Source organism: Physcomitrium patens, chromosome 7, assembly GCF_059467195.1.
Source record: "Physcomitrium patens ecotype Gransden chromosome 7, ASM5946719v1, whole genome shotgun sequence".
In the NCBI taxonomy this organism is placed as follows: domain Eukaryota; kingdom Viridiplantae; phylum Streptophyta; class Bryopsida; order Funariales; family Funariaceae; genus Physcomitrium; species Physcomitrium patens.
In genome coordinates, this window is record NC_143416.1 from 16,732,250 (window position 1) to 16,751,792 (window position 19,543).

The following is a 19,543-nucleotide window of genomic DNA, read 5'->3' on the forward strand; positions in this document are numbered from 1 at the left end:
TCGCGGCATAGACCTACTGATCACGATATACAGAGCACAAAATTATTTACATCACCTCTGACAACGACTCCAGCACTCTAATCAATAAGAGCTGCGATACCCTGACAATAGTTTCAAATCACCACAGCAGCACAGGAACCAACATGTGAATAGGAGCATAAGGGAGATTACAGAAATCGATGCTCTAAAAATCGTGTTCAAGGCTAAACACACCTGCTGCTGTCCCCACATCGAACAGATATATGAATATTTATACGTTCGCTGATGCAACCTAAGTCCAGCACCAGCACACTGGCAATTTTGGATGCCATCAAAAGCTCCAATTCCTTATGAATCAACGTACATTCCCACAACAATCCTCATCCAAAGAGACAGGTATTTCACCATCTACCAAACTGCTCTACAACCCCGTATCAGTTATCAAGTGGAGGATAACTTCAATTTTGTCTTCAGAAATTTTGAAGCAACTGGATCGATTCTATGACACAAAACGCGCAGAAGAGTATCTGCATCCGATGCATATCGTGTTGATCCTGTTCTTGTTGGGTTTGCTCCTGCTGCCATTTGCTCACCTGATCGCTTGAAGGATTCGATGATCTGATTGGTCTGTGAAAAAAACAATCGTAATTTCTGCTCAGGAACTTCCTTGACCAAGAACAAAACAAAAAAATAATCACTACACGACAACCACACGCTCCATAACAAATGGTTCAGAAACTCACATCAAGACTGTACAAATTCAGTATTTGCTGAACCGAAGATGCTGCGTTCTCTACCACCCCCTTCGGAAGCCCATCTCCTTCAGCGATAAAGAAATCCTGCCAAGACCAAAACATATTGGAAGACACTGTCAGGATATGACCAGGAAGAACATGCACTACATCCACCACGCAATAGCAGAAGAACATCTATCACCCAGTGAAACGAAGAACAGCACATACTTTAAGCACATTCACGTCCTCTTCCAACATTGTCGAGTCGCTGGCAGAAAAGCCTCTGGTTGGTCCTCCATCAAGTAGCACACGAAGCAAACCATCCTGACATAATCATAGAAAAGCCACTCACGTTAACCACCTTCTAAAAATGCATTCAACAGACCTTCATGAAGATATAACTTATTTGTAAAAAATTACAATAAAAACGTACTGTTGTCTAAGCAACAAAGCCCTAAATGAACACAAGTGACCGCAACAAACTGGAAAATCTCGTACCAAAGCGGCTTGCAAGAGACCAAGCACGACACGATCTCGAAGAGGCTCCACAATTACATCACAAAGTTCGCCTAGCACCTGTAGTTTATGCGTCTGTTAGTATACGAGTATAACATATATCAAGCAAGCGCAAAACCATCCTAGTATTGGTTTCTCTACCTTGAACACCCTAGACATCATCACTCATATCCTGAAACCTGAAGTCAATCTGAATGCTTTAGAGGTATGTATACTTACAGGGTCAAGACCAGCTACCACATTTTGCATGCGTGCTTGTGAAACAGTGACTTTGTACAAACCATCAATAAAGATCTCCCTCATGTCCCAAAATATCAATTTGGTCCCTGCAAGTCACAACAAGAAAATGAACGTTGACAGAGATAAAAAGATGAGTACGTGAATGTATCCATCTTAATAAGCAAATACTAACCACCACCCAACTAGGCACACCAGCCATCATACTATCCCATTCTCCCCGTTGTTGTCGCTTATGGAACTGTCTTTCCAAAACGCACTTAACGATCTGTAATTCTCACCTGTAAATTCACAGATCTTATCGATTGCAGCATTCACTGCTTTTCTAGACCCCTCAAACGCCGTGGAAAGGTAATCCATTTGTCTGTTCCCAGATTCTCGCATTCTAGTCATGTCCAGATCTCCTGTTCCACGCTCTGCACACGAGACTTGTTCATCGTCACTACCAGAAGACGAACATGGAAAATGCATTCACAATCATTCTTCTCAAAAGTTGTCACTAAGAATGACGTGATAAACAAAACTCCACCTATTCGATATCGGCCAAACAAAACAGCCGGTTTGTTCTCTATCAAACGACTCCAAGCAATCTTGAATCCCACCACTTTGAAATACTATAACATAACCTATAACCATGATGCAGGCAAAATATCGGCAGAGATTAACTTCGGCACTCCTAACTCGCCACCATAAAGACCAGTTCAAATATGCTGCTAACAACTTCTACCAACTTTTTGGTCATGCCAGTGGCATTTGAACTGTCTGTCAAACTTGAGAGATCCAAAACATAACAAAAGCATGAGATTCTAAGGATGTACTTGAAGGTGTGCCATTCACACGAGAGAAGCCGTCTTGTGGTCTTTTCGCAGCCCAATGATCCCTTATGTTGTCTTCGAGCAAGTCGGCATGACCCAAGATATACTGCACCATCAAAGTCATCACATAAACACAATTACCTTCCGGGAGTCGACTTATACAACGTATTGCATTACATACTCATGACGACTACAATCCTGATATCCAACCATCCTGTGCAGATGATGGCTACATAAGAGTAATACACCCAGGTGAAATCTTCGAGATTTTGGAAAATTTAGCACCCTACACATCTAGTGAGTTCAATATAATAGCGCCTTCGACAGTTACGACAGGTAGTAACGCGTATTCATATCTCCGTGACTTCCACTCTTGCTGAAATCATCAACCAAGACCAAAACGAAACAACTTACGTGAAGTGTGTTGAGACGAACGCAAAGAGACGTGGTAGACAGCAGATTGATCTCGCTAGACCGTCTCTCATCCGGTAGGCGCGGATCTGCAGTTTTTTTCTTGTTGCTCACCGACTTCATAGCAACCTCCTTCTTGTAGCGAGTCAAGCTTGGAGCTGGTGGAACTAGATCCCTCGTATCACCTGAGCAAACGCGTACATACGACACGAATGTGATGATACTATAATTGCTCATTGTCGAATAGGACCAAACATACAAATCTGGAAACTCATCACCAGCCCTAATAAATGTGAACCTCCATGGCATCTCACATGTATGACTCCTTGGATACACATGTTCCTACGATTGGACTGACCACAAAGCTCTGATGACGAAGCCATGGATTCAACTTCCATGCCAGGGCTGGGAATTAGATGTCCCTGCTGACTTTATTTTGCGGCATCCACATGGCCGTGACAAGGGTATCAAGAACGTCCTCAGGGTTGCGACGTTGAAGCACGTTTCCACATCCCAAACTTCCATGTGGCATTGCAGTGTGGTCTCATCACGCGACTTCAGGGCCCCACATCATGTACAAGTGGACTAAGGGAGGGAAAGAAATGTTACCCAGTTGAGCAACTACTTTACTGGTGTACTGCTGCAGGGCATTATCGAACCCATTCGTGAGGCCCTTCAATTGAGGTAGTCTCATTGGAAGATTCAGCTTGAAAAACTGGTCCATCGTCTGCTCAAGCCCACAAGAGCATTCAACTGTTAGAATAGTCAACCCGAATTCGTGTGTTGAGATACAAAAAGAAGCTGGATTACGGGGATGCTCACTGCGAATCACTCAAAAGCCATATAGATTTGGTCTAACAATGTGGTTGTACAGTACGTCTCACAACTTCGCATAATTTGGAGTTCATTTGGTTTATGTGAACTTTGACTCAAACTTCATGTGACTTGACGTTTATGCTAAACTGTACTTCGAGTAACAAAGTGGATGGAGTCATAACGGCCATCTGGGTAGCATTTGGAGGACTAAATTTAGAAGGTGGCCAACATCACTCGCCTCGTTCATGAAAAATTGGAACGCTACGTGAGTTATGTGAAGTACATCAGTCCACACTAGGTAACAAAAGACGGGTTAACCAAAGAAAATGTAGTTTTTCCAACAAAAACCACCTACTGCTCATACCATTTACAGGTTTAGGAAAGATCGTGGGGAGAGTCCAGACAAGACATGCCATAGTCAGGTGTGAAAACGAAAGTTTATTTTCATTAGTAGTTACAGAACATCAAGTAAGAAGAATCCACACCTCCTCGATAATCCTGAAGACCTCCACGATTGACCCTCCATGCCGTTGCTGAGGGGACAGAGCTTGCCATTTCTGCGCTCCAACAATATAAGGGAGTCCATAATTAACTAATGCACATCCGAAAACGATTCAACCCAAATTATGCTCAAAGATGGTTCACATTCCAACTTCACGAAGGTTTTCGTAAAAAAGTGAGTGACAAACTTCTTGCTGTACTGCTCGATCAACCCACTCCGTCAACTGCGAAAGTTGGGTGTTAACCCATCTCATTACTATTGTTCCTGAAACAACTTCCACCTGCGGAAGCAGTGAATCAATAACAAACATTAATGAACTAGAAAGTTTTCAGAGTAATGATGGGCAAGAACCATGTAATTACCTAGCAATACCGGAGATTCATGTGCATACGCTAATTCTTCACTAGGAACAAAGCTTCCAACATGTGCTTACTTGATATGGTGTCAGTTGCTGCTCAAAATCACGCCTGGCATCATCATCGTCAGTGACTGATTTGATGAGCTCCATCAAAAACTGTTCAAGGCTATCTGCTGCCGGCAGAACGGACGAAACATCGTCTGTGAGTTGTGACACCTCGTCCAGAAATGGTTTCTGCAACACAATCAGCAGTATAAGTTGCGAAGTATAGCTGAATGCACACAAGGTGATCACTAAATCCTCTAAACTCATACACATAGATGCTAATAAAACATACCAGTTCTTTTAGGTAAAGTGTATGCAACAGGCATGCACTAATAGCGATGGCCTGAGGGTGCCACTTAGAAAGTATAGGTGAGAACACATCGGCATCCTTCTTAGCCAGCTTTTGCACTTGCGCAGCAAGCTCGGCTAGTGGATGTGAATCAAGGTGCTCTTGATTTGACTCCAGTTTCTCAACAATCTGTCAAAACACCGTTGTAGCTTGAATCAATTGAACAAGGTAGTTCTAGGGACAAGAAGTAAAGAAAATAAATTACTGTGCGAGGGGGTCTCAAAAGTGAAAAAAAGAAAAGAAAAAGAGAAGTGATGCTTGTACGCGATACTACATGATTAGACAGGTTGGCTTCTGCTATTGTATTTTAATCTCTCAATTTTTCATCCTGACAGCTTCTAATCTTTCAAGCGACACAAAAGTATACCATGTCGTAAGCAGACTTCACGGATGAACAGATGTAATCTTCGGCCTGCTTGGCGACAGCTGCCATCTCTGCAGCAGATGTCATTCTTGCTACCTGCACGCAGCCTCGTTCCATTAGGTGTATCCATATTCATCACAGTTGTCATCGATATTTAAATTCAAGAACGAAAAATACGATTGAAGAGGCAAGCAGTCCTAGAACTTCCATCCATCCAGATGAATCAATATGTGGTCATACTGAAACCATCTGATGGATTGTAAGAAGAGAATGCGAAAGAATTATAAGAGAACCAAATATATCAATGTGCCTGTCCATAATTCACATACGCTGGATTGGTCTTTATCATCTGAAATCAGCCGACCAGCAATCATTGCCACCGTCACGAGAACCTCCATTTTGCTAGGAGTCTGCACAAAAGAAAGAGGACCACATGAGAAGACTTAAAACAAAAACTTGTGATTGATTTCAAGATTCTCAGCTCATTAAAGATACGAAATTGAAGTTGTAAACAAGCATTTCCACATACTTCAAGGAATGTTACAAAAGCCCAAACAATTACAGAAGTCAAGTATTGACTCTAGTTGAGTAGCTTGACCAGCACACAACAGGCCTCATTTGAATATTTAACTCAAGCAGTTTAGGTGATTTAAGTGTATTCGGTAGTATTCATACATCTGCAAATTGTAGATGGTAATCTCGAAGCTGTTTGTCAGCCCATTGCTTGATGGGTACAAGCACCGACTTCACGTACGAAAGTTCCGGAGGTCCATCAAAACCATCCATTGAGGCTCTTACACCCTTAACATGAAACCTCTCTTGAGTATTTCGCTGCGAATCAGATGCAATTCTCTTCATTTGTTGTGCTGCGTGTTGCAGCAACGCTGGCTCACCTGTCAAGACATGCTGTAACCAAGAGAATCAGCAACAATTCACCAAATGAAGGACAGAAGAGGAGTGATAGAAGTGCAAAAATAGTCCCTGTCTTCTCTGCTAAAAGCAATTTGAACAAAAACTGTCACTCTAAAAAGAAAATCATTTATTACCATGATAGCTAACGAATACACATCAGTCAGATATTTTACCTGACGGAAAAGAACCCATGTATAACAAGTATCATGAATAGTCTGAGAAATTCCCAAGACCCGCCATGTAGACTTTAGCATCTCCAAAATCTCTTCCACCTCCTGTCATGGATACGTCCAGTTAACCACAAAACAGAACAATGCTCAGTGGCAAATACAAAGTTACAAATTCAGGATCAATTTACAATGTACAATGTGATCGTAAATCCAGAATTGAGAATTTTCAAAATATCATAACCTTTGAAAGGAAATTGATTGCATCATAGCAGCCTCAGTGAAACTGCTTAGAAGACACCACCCATCAGAAAGTAACTGAGTGTAATGACGTACCTCAACTAGTTGCCCTTCATCCAGAATATCAAATACACTCATCAAGAGCTTCTCATAGATGCGAACGTTCAAATGATAACCATCTGCCCAATGGCACACTTCTCCTGTATGGTCCCCTCTACCAGCTCTTTCTGCTAGTGAGATAGCCAAAGCTCTAATGCCTCTCAAGCTCTCGGTGTGTTGAGCAGGTCCAGCAGGTGACGGCAGACTCTGTACAAGCCAACTCGTCAATCTACTACGAACGTATGGTAACACAAATACTATTCCTATTTGCTGAATTTCAATGTATATAAAACCCTAGGTCCATCGGAAAGCTGCAGAGATGCAGCAAAAATCATCACGACCTGCTACAGAAGAATGGGGAACAAGGTATGTAAAACAAACCGAGGATGCTTACTACATGCAAGCACACATTGTAGAACGATGAAACAAAGTCATATGCCTTTACCTCTGCTTCTTCCAGTTTAGCAATCAAAGCTCTCAATTCTAATACTGAGCGATCAGATGGATCAATCCCGACGTAAGGGTGATTTATTAAGCCTTCCAATAACAGATTCATCTGCACACGATAATGGTGCTTTAAAAATTTTAATAAGAATAAGTTGTGAGACGCTAGCATAGATCAGATTTGTCAATGTCTTCATGCAGATAGCACAGCTAGCAGGATACGCATGCTCTTCATTGGCATGTGGAACTTTCAGATTGAAGGCCAAATGTAAACGCAATTAAATTCAATTCAATTCTCAGATGGACCTACTCTCCAACAAAAAAATGGGATATACCAACCTGTCGTTTTGACCAGCGAATATATTGAATTTTGTCAGTGAAAGCAGAATTAGGTACAGCACTAAGGAGCTCCAGCGGAACAAGCAACGTGTCCATTCTTTTCCCAACCCTTCCTGCAGATGCGTGCAGAATCGCCTCCCTTGTGCGTCGATCAGAAACTCCTGAAATCTGGAATCACAGGACAGTGGTTAAGTTTGTAAAAACAAACACCAGATATACAATGATACCTTGAAGGGCACACAGATAAAAGCCAGCATTGGAAGCATGAAACAGCTGTTGAAGAGAAGAAGAATGTATCCGTTGCTAAGAAATAGGATGTCATTATCAACCTCCATTTGTGTGCGCATGGTTTCCATAAGCCCAGCAAGACCCGGTGCTCGTGTAGGAGCTGGTACATACTTGTCTGCCTTGTTTCTTGTGAATTTCCTCACTAGTTTTGACTTCTTCTCCTCCTTTTTTTCCTTAGCCGGAGATATGAGACCTCTGCAGAATGAGTGGGCGATTTCAAAAATTTTAGGAAGAGGGGCTTTCTCGACCTCCTCATCATATGAAAAGAAAGTAACACAAAAAAGTCGAAACAAAGCAGAAACCTGCAACCTAGCATCAAATATGCCTTCGTTTATCGTAAAAAGGAACACCAATGACTACGTATGGATTACAATGTGTCAAAGTTTGTAAAACTGAAGTGTATATATAAGAAGATGAAACATGCAGTTACCCTGCAGCACCAACGGACACTAGCAAGACTTCATAGGCCGTTTCTCTCAGATCGTCATCCGATAGCCCTGCATTCACAACATGTAATTTAATTTTAACAAGATCATAGCAGATAGAGCATAATTGGCCGACCCATGCTGCAAGAATAGGCACCACCAGCTACTTAAACGAAGAATCCGCCTTACCAAGTGGTTAGTATAATCCAAATAACACCACGCAAATAAACTGTGAACTGGATGGCTTCGGTGTTGCACAATAATACTAAATAAACTGCATTCATCTCGTTAGAAGCACGCACCTGAACATGCGAAGACGGACTCTCAAACAACAGAAAATCAACCAAACTCTGCGGTTCATATGTGTGAAATTGCGAAACCGACTCTCAAGCATCCACCATTTCATTATTTATCTCCTAACCAATATTCTCATTTGACTGCATTCAGCACATTAAACTCTTACAATATAAATCTAGATCGAATATTATTGAGAGACAGATCATTCGATTTAGATGTACACATCGAATGTATTTATCTCGCGCTGTGCATATGCATGTAGGTTTTTGAGTCATAAGCGGGAAGCAGCAGCTTATGTGTGCTAAGTTACCTGTTGCAAAAGGTGGCAAATCTAACACAAAGTCACTGATGTCATTCAGTGCTCGATTCGATTTTTGAGGAAGTTCGTCATCGTCCTCGAATTCATCAATGTCGTCATAACCATCCAAACGTCTTGACGGTGTGGATTGCAGAGAGAAGCTCGACTTATACGTAAGAGCAAGAGGTGTTGTAGTTCCTACAGAACCCTTGCCAGGGGGTGGTCGTGTCGGGGAAGGACCAGATAGGTCAGGATTCGTGACCAGATAGTAAACCTCTCCCAATTTAGTTCCTGACTGCAAATCCATTAGACAATTATCAGAATTTGCAAGCGCTCTTGCCAAGGCAAATATATGGATATTTGGCAGCAAAAATAGAATCCGATCGACCTAAGTAAGAAGACGATGGTAAGTCTAAGACAATTGCAACTTTAAATTTCGGTCCACGTACAGTCTTCAATGGTAACAAGGCCCTCATAAGTTAGGCGCACGGTGCACCTTAGCTTAAGACTCAAAGAGAGAAAGAACTGAACTAACCGAGGGTGGCAAACTGAGGTCATCATGATACCGTTTGATCGCTTCAGAAAGGTCCAATGCAAAATCTACAAGTACAACGTGCTTCACGAATTCAAATAGAAATAAACCATAGACAATGCATTTTAAGAGAACTAGAAAATTCCTTCACACCGACAGAGAATTAACCAGCGCGAATCATCGAAGTAACCAAAACAAAAGATTACAGATTAGAAATCCAATCGCGAAAGCTTTGCTGTTTCAATGGTATTTGTTCCGTTCAGATGCTGTCCAGAAAAATGTAAGAGACTGCGTACTTTTGCGAGCACATTCAAGAATATAGTCCACGCTTATTTGATCTAGATCAATATCATCGTATGAGACAGCTCCGGGGGGCATAATAACTTTCTTGATCACACTTGCAGACAGGAGGAAGTTGAGAAGTTCCCGTCGGTCTCGACGATAACGCTGTAATAATTCCAAGTCCGAACTCCTGAAATGAAAACGTATTAGTTAGACCGAGGGAAGAAGATGTGGGTGTTCTAATCATGCTGACCCGCCTCTCTGGTAAGAGAATCTTAAAAGGAGTTGAAGAGGCAGCGACCGTGCTTAGGAATTGGTTGCTGTAAGGGCAGAGAGCACATCTAAACAAGAACTACGGTATGTTTCAACCAGACTATGCTGACAACGACCGTAATGCCAAAGATGCTGGAGTACTCCTATCTCTGCTCTCATTTCGATATTTCACTCCCTAAACTTGGCTTCTCTCAAGGATAACTTATCCACTAAACATCACACATTGCCGCCACAAGATCATCACTCAACTACAAGAGAAATGTCTTTCCCAATGCTGACCATTGCTGCTAAATAAAAACAGAGTAGGAAGGGAGAGAAGTACGAATACACGCACCCATCCATGATGCTCAGCTACGACTGTTCTCTTCAGAAACATCAAAAAGCGTACAATCGGTACAGTTCACTTCCACATATTGTTCCTGAACAGAAGAAGAAGACCGCGCCTTGGTATTCAAGCCTCAAAACCTGCTCAATCCACCACTTCCGAGGCGGGACAGAGCAGCACGACCAGGAAGTAAGCGCAGATGTACAAGGCTTCGAGGTATTCCCGAATAAGAGCAACAGTGCAATGCAGCGATCAAGGGTTTCCGAATGGCGCAACAACAAAAAAATATGTCTCGAACCAAACACAGGAACAATTCGAACAACTTCAGAGAGTCGGAAAGAGGGTTGAAAGCAGAAGCAGCAGGCTCCAGCGTTTCATCCACGATCTCGGCAGCTTCGTTGCCGTGGAAGTGGATCGAATGAATGATTTCGGTCATTGAGAAGGGGGTCCCCGTGTGCCTGCCATTCCTTCCTTGGCCCACCGAGTCCGATTGCATGTGAGAACTTCTTTCCTAAACCGTCTAAAAAACAATAGATGAGCGATTAGAGCGATCCTGACTCTCTCGCAGCCTACGAGACATCAAAAAAGCAAAACTAAATAAATAAATAAATAACTTGCAACCTCCCGCACGGACACGGCCTTCTCAAGATACTATCATGGAGCCGAAAGGGCTTCATTCATTCCACCGTGTGTTGCGGTTCTAGGCGCACCTCACTGCCATGAGTTGTGGCTTTGGTGTAACTCTCGCTACTGATCAAAACGCCTGGGAAAACGAGGAAGTCGGAGCTTTCTGCTTTCGTGAGGTTGAAGGTATGTATGCGCGTCTCTCCTTCAACTTGGTATTGTTCAGCAGTGCTACTTCTAGGCTACAATTCTCCACCAACACCAAAGAAATAATAAATATATAATAAGTTCTTAAGCAGAACGTTTGTTTTTATACAATATTGTGGAAACTTGTGCCGTTCGTGATCAGAATAGTGGTTGTACTTTCAATTTAATTTTTTTTGCTGTAAAAATATTTTCATGAAAAATGATAATGAAAAAATAAAGTTGGCTTGCACAAAAAGCTGTCTATGTTTCTTATTTGTTAATTCATTGCTTAATTATCCTGTAAAATCCACTTTTCTTCAAGTGCTTAACTCCACCACTCCAACATTAATACTTACTAATCAAAATTCAATGACACTTGAATAATACATTTATTTCAACCTTTTTTTTGAGATTTCAGTATTTTATTTCTTGTATAATTTATTGCAAAATCAAATACTTTATATTGCGTTATTTTTTTATTTTATCTTTTTATCAAAAATGTTATTTGTCTCTGTTAAATTTTAGTCTATTTCTAAAAGTTAATACATTTTACTTTATAACTTATTTTCTCTCATTTTATTTGTACAAGACAGTGAAATAAAATACATTAAATTTATAAAAATAACATCTAATTTAGATTATTTTAAAATACTTGTAAATTGTTGCAAAAAGAATAATAACATTACAAGCTATGATAAACTAAACATATTATCATAACAAACTTCATTGTTCATGCATATATACATATATATACCTACCAATATGCATAGATATTTAAGTTATACATTAACGATAGTATCATTCATCATACTGAAATAAGATTGATATTGATGAATGTTACAGTAAAAATAATAGTTCTGTAATACTTTGTGATTTCATTTACTTTATTTTTTCAAAATGACATGAACCAATCAAAAACTTAAGTAATATTAAACATAAACTATTGATAGTTTCGCCTTTCAATTACAAAAGAATATAGATTTATCATTAATCCAATAACGGATTCAAGTTATTACACGCTCTACAAATAAATAAATAAATAAATAAATAATCCATGTATTGTGATATTAATTTTTATGTAATACATACTCAATAACAAGACAACATTTGTTGCAAATCTATTATTATAAGTTTTAATGTTATTAATACAAGTGACTTAGAAGGAACGGAACGTTTTGTTTGAAAAATACCCTTACACTCAATTATTTTGTATACCTAGTTTTTCATTGGATAAAAGAGAAATGCTCCACATGGGTTGATACCTACCCGGATCCGGACGCAGCGATCTTAAACCTGGAACCAGACTCAGCAATCTATACCCGGAACCGGACGAAGTGATCTATATACTGGGAACCGAATCAGTTATATAATACCCAGCACGGACGGATCGATACCACAATTAGCGTCATCCACACGAACCGTCGACGAAATTATGTTGGAAGAGTGGGAATGCTTCGGGTTTAGGGCTTTACAGAGAAGAATTGTGTTGCGAGGGTGAGAGAGATTTAGAGATTGCGAGGAGGGATTCTAGTGGGTGCTTGAATTAACGAAGAAAATTCCGCTGCAGGATGCGGTAATAGTGCAGAGAACGAAATTTTCTTGCGCAGGGCGTGTTTGCGGTGGTAGAATTATTTTCTCTTGCGATGTCTACGTTGGTGATTGCTCCTTGCCTGGCCAATTGGAGGACTGTATGTTCTCATCTGCAGCAGCAGCCTACAGGTAGGTACTAGGGAGATATGTTACATCCGGGATGGTTAGAAGCGTGTCTTTTGGTGAGGCTTTGAATTTGGGAGAGAATTCAGTTGGGCTGTTGTTGATGGGTTGCTCATCGAATTTATAAAATCTTCAACACTCTTCGCTGTCTTATTTAGCTGGTGTTGATTCTCAGGGTTGGGTTTGCGAAGCGCATTACCGCAACAGTTGGGGATTCGCGCAATTCCTCTTGGAAGTAGTCCATCGAGTTCAAGGCGAGGGTCTGTGAGGTACCCTTTTCTCTCCTTTCTCTCACTTGTCCGCTTTTAGCTGGATTCTTTTGCGGTTGTTTCTGATTTTTCGAAAATGATGGGCATTCTTGCAGAGGTTCAAAGTTGTCTCAGAGGAGTTTACAGGCAGGACCTCGAGCTGATTCTGAAAGGGAAGAAAGACCTAACGTATCAGAAGGGAGCGTGAGAAGAGGGCTCGATGAACTGGACAATCAGCTGCGTACACTTTCTACCTCCGACAGACGTATCTCCGATGCAAGAGAAGCAAGAAAAGGTGAATGAATGAAAATCTGAAAATCTTCATTGTTAACCTCACTGACCATAAAAAGTAACACAAGTTCTACCAAGTTCTGTATTGATTCAATTTTGCTCATTCCAATGTCATGCAATGCTTAGGTTTTTCTCTGGGTTATTTGTTTAGTTACTTTGCAGTAATAGATACGGCTGAGAATTTTGTGCCGTAGTCGAATTCTTCTGATTTTCGGGGCACTTGTTTTCAATTCGTAGGGGATGAGAAGAAACTGGCGCCGGAAGAAGGGAAGAAATTAGACTGGCCCGAGTTTGGAGATGGATTTGCGTTGTATATTGGCATAGGCTTGATACTCATAACGGTTCTAAACAACATATTATTCAGAGTTTTTTTAGGTCCTCCCGTTAGACCGCCACAGTCTCAAGGACCTGAAGTAGGATCTGAAGTCCCTGAAGCGACTCAAGGACGTCGAGAGCGGTATAAGTTGCGCAGTTATAACGATCCCAAGTACTTTACAAATGCACCTCCAATGAGCGATCAACCTACATTCTGAATATAAATTATATTTCTTCATTAAAAGCTGACGTTGACGTAGTGGGGCGGCGATTGTTTGATCTCCAAGATTACCACTTCAGTTCTCCAATTTAGACTGGAGTCTGTCTCTTAGTACTAAATTTGAATTCTAGTCTGGTTGTGAACTTGATGAACTGGTTTATTTTAGAAATTTAAACTGAAATTTTTGTCGTCAATGTTGTGGTATTTTCTGGTGTTGGTTTCAGGCTAGGTCGGTAGAGTTCTGCAGAATAGCATTTTTCAGGGTTTGCAGAGGTGTTCTGTGATCACTCCACCCTTCTTTTTCACCTTCTCTCTACTGGGGTTTCTATTAGTCTTATCTTCTCCTTGAGCTTTTGCGATCATATATATAGCTCTGGATTGTATTTCACGGGCGCGTTGTTCTGGTTCTGTGCTTATGTCGATGTGAATCGTATTCAGGGCCGTGGACGTCCTAGCCAGTCAACAAGTGTTAAGGTTTGCAAAGTACGTCATTTCCCTGCTTGCTTGATTGAAAGGTTTGAATTGAGTTTGAAAACCTTAGATAGAGTGACGAGATTAGTTCTTCTATCACAATTTTATTTCCATGTTCTTCTACTGCAGAATTTCGTGAAGACATCATGGCTGGCTCCTTAAGCTCACCAGAGTCGTCTATACAAAGCGAGCAGGTAAGCAACATAACTGAATCGAGTATATATATACATATATACATGTGTTTGTGTGCGTGTGTGTGAGAGAGAGTGAGAGAGAGAGAGAGAGAGAGAGAGATTTGACGCACTCAAAGTTGATTTTGTGGAATGTGTGCAAGAATGTTGATGCTGAATACCAAGAAAACACGAACAGAGATGAAGTCATTATGCAGAACGATCAGAAGGATCAATTTGATCAATACAGCACAGATTTACCAATTGCTGACAATTGCAATGCGGAATGTTCTTCTCCACATGTGGTGGGTGTTGCTTCCAGCAGCACAGATTATTCAGCTCAAACTGCGGAATCTTGCCACGATGGGCCAGTTCAAGAAAATCAAGTACGTTTCATAACAAGTTGGTAGAAATTGTCAAATGGCTACACAACATTCTGGACTTTGTAATTACTTAATTTATTGGGGCTCAAACCTATTGTGAACTTTTTGGTAAGGCTCAGGAAATTTGAATTGCAGCGTGGCAATTGCAGTATGTCAAGGTCTCTTGGTGTTGGTCTTCACCCCTCAACTGTTGTAAGGTCGTGTTAGTCGGAGCTTTGTTGTTTTGTTTTCATAATTACTGCAAGCGTAATTCCGTTCTTTCTAAATGCTCTCCATTGCATGAAATTTTTTACAAGGTTGCTGGAAGTAGACGTGATGAAACCCAGCTATGCCAAAACGGTCCAAGGTTTTCTCAATATATGTCCGCTCCGATGTGTGAAATTGACCATCAGTGCCGATCTGTGCCAACAATTGGTTGTCACGGACTTCCACTTAGACCGGTGAGAACAGTACTAATGGTCGTTTTACTTTCTATATCATAGTTACTTGAATTATTACATTTAATGATGCTGATTATACTGGTGGAGAAAATGAGTAAAAGAAAATTCATATAAATATTTGGAGGATAATCATCAAACTCTTAATTGGAAATTTTATGACAAGAATTACCAACATAGTTTTAGTTCTCTAATTGAGGCCATTATTAGTATTGTCAACGAATGAAAGAGATCTTCACCTTACCATGTGCGTATCCAATTCACAAATTGGAGGTTGAAAGATTTCTATGTTTGTTTTGGCAGTGGGCAAAAGAATGTCACAAGTGGCAAGGGCTTGATTGTGCCGAAGGAGAGGTTCCAGTGTGCCCCTATGGACCTGATTGTAAATTCCATCATTCTTGGCCACCCAAGAGATCGTCAAGTAACGATTCTGCTGCTTAAATTGGTGACTGCTCTCCCATGAGTGTGGGAATACAACCAAGGTTACAGATGTTTTCACGTCAAACTACCGTTTGACCAAAACAATTGTACATGTAGCTCATACATAGTGATCCGAGGTTTATGTTGTAAAAATACTTTACTTGTTCCAGTTTCAATTTGTTCTAATGGAGGGGATAGTGGAATTAGTGATGATAGAAATGTGTAAGGGAATTTTGTTTCTCAGGAACCATCGGTCCTTGATAATCTGCTGCAGCATTTGAACTTTAGCCTTATGCCACTCTCCTAATAACTCATTGTTAACAGTGGGTGTTACTAGTCATGACATGTGGTTGCCGCATTAATCCAAGATTTTCGATTGTGAGTAGCAGTCTTGTAACTGCATACAATATATTATTTTGATGTTGAATTTATTCTCCGTATATTATAGACAGAGACTCGGACAACATAAGTACGCGCTATCAATCTCCGACAACTGCTTCAAGTGTTTTTTTGCCGCAGGGAAACATGCAACTGCAATGTAATCACGACCACCACCGACGCCTTTCGGGCACATTGTCGCATTCGAGTAATTAACTATAATCAGCTACACCTCCTTTTAATCGTGTACAAAACGGAAAGTCTTATAGTCAATATTTGATCAGCGCCCATCTTTGACGTATTTAAAGTCTCAATTTGTCCAAGCGGTAGAAAAGCACGAAACCATCGAGCTCAACACATCAAAATATTTGGAAAAAGAACAACGCAATCAAAGGAGTGACATTCCAACAACTCATGTCCATAATCAAATCAAAGCACCATTGCTTACATTCAGGATTCTTACTAAGAAGTCCCAACTGACCATGTGCATTCACAACCCAATTATTTGCGTTCTCGCAGAGCGAATTCACACGGACATCAGATTAATGGTACCTGATAAAACTAGCATAATATCAATGCATGTGGGCTGTAATCAGATGCTAACCTCATTATTACGGGATCTTTTAAAGAGAAGACCGAGCGACTGACCGACCGAACTCAAGCTTGTTTCCGTTCCCACCAGTCCAAAAACCTGAGATTGGTATCCATACAGTTGAACTTGTAAAGTCCTAACCCGAGGTTAGCCCCTTCTTCTGCCACCGCCCAGCTCATAGCTGCACCTCCAAGAAAAGCACCTACTGCTCCTGGAAGGTTCTTTGAGTACCTGAGAGCTATCCCTGCAGTCGCCAGACCTCCAACAAGTGCCCCAACGTTGGCGATGGTAGCACCTTGTCTCACCTGCATCAAATCGGTTCGGCAGTTGCTAAGTGAAGGTATCTTTTAATTTCTATACCCAGCCATTACCAAAACGAATCTAGCATATGTTTGCTGGCTGTAATGCGTACAATAGATGACTACATTTTCTCTTATGCTGGCATTTACCACGCAGAAAACTTGCGAACATAGCTAGTGAGAGCAGGATAAAATGGCAAAAGGATCAACATCGCAGAAACCTCACAACAATGTTAAAGCATAATGAATTCGCACATACAAGGTGAGCAACGATTTCAGAAAAGAAGAATACAATATGATGTATGGCTCGTAGAAGAAAAAATGTCTCATTCAGTGTGAAAATTACACCTAGGACAAGGAATAGAAAACTCGGGCACCCTGGACAACTTAAGGAGATGGCAAGACTTGCATTTCTACTCAATCGTGAGGAAGTACGAAGTTACAAGACCTAGAGAAAGAGGGGAAGACAAGATGTTCAATAGATGAATTGATATAGAGCTTTCGGTGCTAATGTGAAGCTTAAATTTAATAGTCATACACAAGCAGCTAAACTAAATCGCAAAGCACACATTCTTAACAATTTATCTAATCATCGGCGGAAACACTGCCATGCCTATTTCAAAAAAGCGCAACGCAGTAAAAAGGGACACTTCAGCGTTCTAATGCAGAAACAACAGGAAGAGAGAAGCTGAATTGGGTACCAGCTTCAGTTGCGGGCCGTAGACAGGGTCAGAGTTGATAAACTCCTGCACGTCGGACTCGCTCCAGGGAGGCAACGGCGTGTCGCGGCGCTCCGAGATGCTCGCAAACTTGTAGAATGGCGAAAAAACCTCACGCCATGCTGCCTTGTCTATTGCCCACCAGGGCTTGTATCCGTCCTCCGCCATTGCGAACCAATCTCAAGCCACCAAAAAATCTTGCAGCAAGCTACACTCTCTCCCACGACCTCTGCAACCAAAGCATGGGCCAAACCCACTACCCAAGAAAGAAATTCCGCCCCACGAAGCGAAACCTCGACGCTTAGTAAAATAGATCAAACTCTGAGTGCCACGAAGTGGTTCGATCTACTCTTAATTCATGTTTCCGCTTGCAGCGTGCCCGCGATGAGGCGTGCGAATATGTAACTGCAATGCAATCTCTGGCTCAAACTAAAAAAACCTCGCAGAGGACAAGAGAATGATCGGTGGAGTGCGCCAGGAACGGTGGCACCCAGACGCCTCTGGCAATTAGGGCTACGTCAACATATCGCAAGATGCTGGGTTCCCGCGAAATCTGACCCGGGGAGTCCACGTTGGAGAGCGTGATCAGATGAGCATTGTTAAAAATTGCACTGAACAACACAAGCTGGTTATAAATTTAGACCTTGTATGTAAGTGTAGCCATGTATATGGACATGTTATGGAATTTAAAAATGAATTTCCACTGTTAAATTTTGGAATAATTTTTTATTTTTAGTTTGCATAGAATTTTCAACAAAGAAAAATTACAATTATGTAAAAAACATTATTTGTGTATAATGTTTTAAAACATGTACAAATCAATTGTGTGAAAACTCTAGTTGATGCAATAAGAAAAAAAATAAATACTTCTTTAATTTTAATTTTTATAATAACTAAATATAAACAATCAAATTCCTCCCACAAAACTTTTTTAGTATAATATTTTTTCAAGATTCTTTAAAAAGCTTTAGAGATTTTTAAAGATAGTTGTTTAAAGATCTATTATCTAAGATGTATTTTTAATAAATATTTTGACAATCCCAAAGCATTAAACTTAACCATCCATTTTTTTTCTTATTTAATTCAATATTATTTTACAAATTATATCTATATATGTACATATAAAAAAAATTATTTACTCTTATTATTCTTATTGTTATTCTTTTTATGTAAGCTAATTCTTAGAGCACATAACTTTATAGCTTAAAGATTATTTGAGGCACATTTCAAAGATATAATTGTGATATAACCACAATTGGTACTTCTATACACTTGTATAATTCAAACAAGTTTTGTCTTTTCAAATTTTAATACACACTACATAAATACATTATTTAATTAATATGCATTTTAAAATTTCATGAGCATGATTTTTTTTCTTTTATTATTTGTTTCTAAAAATATTTTCTTACAAGAACAAACCTCCAAATTCTCCACTTCAAGCTTGTCATGCTCCTGAGAGGTGTAGTGCAGATTACTTCTCACTTCAATATGGATGTGTTACCACACCCATTTAAATTTAAAATTGGATTGTAACAAGTATCTTATTGTGATTACTTGACCGTGACATTACACATCGGCTCTTCAATTTGATACCTTAAACTATTGGGTTGACCCATTTTACTCTTGCATCAATTATTAACCCAACTTTGAGGCATCCGGACCACAAATCACTGCTGATTATGGCTACCATTGTTTGATTCAACCAATAGTGATCTTTGCTGAGTTCTTTAGCTATATACACCTAAGGCACACTTAAGGGTATTCAAGATCCCTTATTACTACCTTGACCATTTTAATGCTAAAATATGATTTCTTTAATTAAAAAATTAACTTATTTTCTCTACCAAGCCTATCAACTAATAGAAAACCTTACAATTGGTCTCCCACACCTTGCCTTAAATAATGTATATGCTACAATTTTTTTATTTTTAATAATATAGAATAAAATAAAATTTAAAGGTTTAATATAAATACCATAGTTTAATATAGTAATATCCATTACTAAAAAAATAAGATATCATCTCAAA

The 19,543-nt window shown here is 40.1% G+C and overlaps 5 protein-coding genes across 7 annotated transcripts; 2 read left to right on the forward strand and 3 right to left on the reverse strand.

Annotated features, from left to right (window-relative positions):
* Positions 1 to 146: 146 nt before the first annotated feature.
* Positions 147 to 10,374, reverse strand: LOC112284881 (protein unc-13 homolog). Its single transcript, XM_024525220.3, has 26 exons — positions 10,057 to 10,374; positions 9,464 to 9,639; positions 9,171 to 9,235; positions 8,648 to 8,930; positions 8,046 to 8,112; positions 7,657 to 7,810; positions 7,328 to 7,495; positions 6,990 to 7,100; positions 6,542 to 6,751; positions 6,212 to 6,313; positions 5,802 to 6,032; positions 5,456 to 5,536; positions 5,130 to 5,222; positions 4,706 to 4,891; positions 4,444 to 4,602; positions 4,198 to 4,290; positions 3,994 to 4,065; positions 3,302 to 3,419; positions 2,696 to 2,877; positions 2,285 to 2,387; positions 1,748 to 1,882; positions 1,449 to 1,555; positions 1,212 to 1,289; positions 942 to 1,037; positions 723 to 818; positions 147 to 606 (listed from the first exon to the last, which is right to left on the reverse strand). Exons 1-26 carry the CDS (start codon positions 10,062 to 10,064, stop codon positions 421 to 423), a joined length of 3,360 nt encoding a protein of 1,119 aa, XP_024380988.1. The 5' UTR covers positions 10,065 to 10,374; the 3' UTR covers positions 147 to 420.
* Positions 10,181 to 10,877, reverse strand: LOC149988591 (uncharacterized). 2 transcript variants are annotated; one of them, XM_090252185.1, is made up of 2 exons: positions 10,758 to 10,863; positions 10,181 to 10,514 (listed from the first exon to the last, which is right to left on the reverse strand). In XM_090252185.1, exons 1-2 carry the CDS (start codon positions 10,766 to 10,768, stop codon positions 10,181 to 10,183), a joined length of 345 nt encoding a protein of 114 aa, XP_090108311.1. In that variant the 5' UTR covers positions 10,769 to 10,863. The 2 variants fall into 2 exon arrangements, 1 of the variants encoding a protein (XP_090108311.1); XR_016504288.1 differs by having other exon boundaries at positions 10,431 to 10,567; positions 10,758 to 10,877.
* A 1,476-nt stretch (positions 10,878 to 12,353) lies between these two features.
* On the forward strand, positions 12,354 to 13,838 carry LOC141044375 (uncharacterized). Its single transcript, XM_073535368.2, has 4 exons — positions 12,354 to 12,576; positions 12,746 to 12,839; positions 12,935 to 13,113; positions 13,347 to 13,838. Exons 1-4 carry the CDS (start codon positions 12,501 to 12,503, stop codon positions 13,640 to 13,642), a joined length of 645 nt encoding a protein of 214 aa, XP_073391469.1. The 5' UTR covers positions 12,354 to 12,500; the 3' UTR covers positions 13,643 to 13,838.
* A 140-nt stretch (positions 13,839 to 13,978) lies between these two features.
* Positions 13,979 to 15,934, forward strand: LOC112285006 (uncharacterized). Of its 2 annotated transcripts, none has more exons than XM_024525440.3 (5): positions 13,979 to 14,118; positions 14,245 to 14,309; positions 14,450 to 14,671; positions 14,965 to 15,108; positions 15,409 to 15,934. In XM_024525440.3, the coding sequence occupies exons 2-5, from the start codon at positions 14,262 to 14,264 to the stop codon at positions 15,544 to 15,546; spliced, it is 552 nt and encodes a 183-aa protein (XP_024381208.1). In that variant the 5' UTR covers positions 13,979 to 14,118; positions 14,245 to 14,261; the 3' UTR covers positions 15,547 to 15,934. The 2 variants fall into 2 exon arrangements, with proteins under 2 accessions (XP_024381208.1, XP_024381204.2); XM_024525436.3 differs by having other exon boundaries at positions 13,986 to 14,127.
* Positions 15,935 to 16,300: 366 nt separating this feature from the next.
* On the reverse strand, positions 16,301 to 17,931 carry LOC112285007 (succinate dehydrogenase subunit 6, mitochondrial). The gene is made up of 2 exons (XM_024525441.3): positions 17,496 to 17,931; positions 16,301 to 16,800 (listed from the first exon to the last, which is right to left on the reverse strand). Exons 1-2 carry the CDS (start codon positions 17,679 to 17,681, stop codon positions 16,561 to 16,563), a joined length of 426 nt encoding a protein of 141 aa, XP_024381209.1. The 5' UTR covers positions 17,682 to 17,931; the 3' UTR covers positions 16,301 to 16,560.
* Positions 17,932 to 19,543: the final 1,612 nt, after the last annotated feature.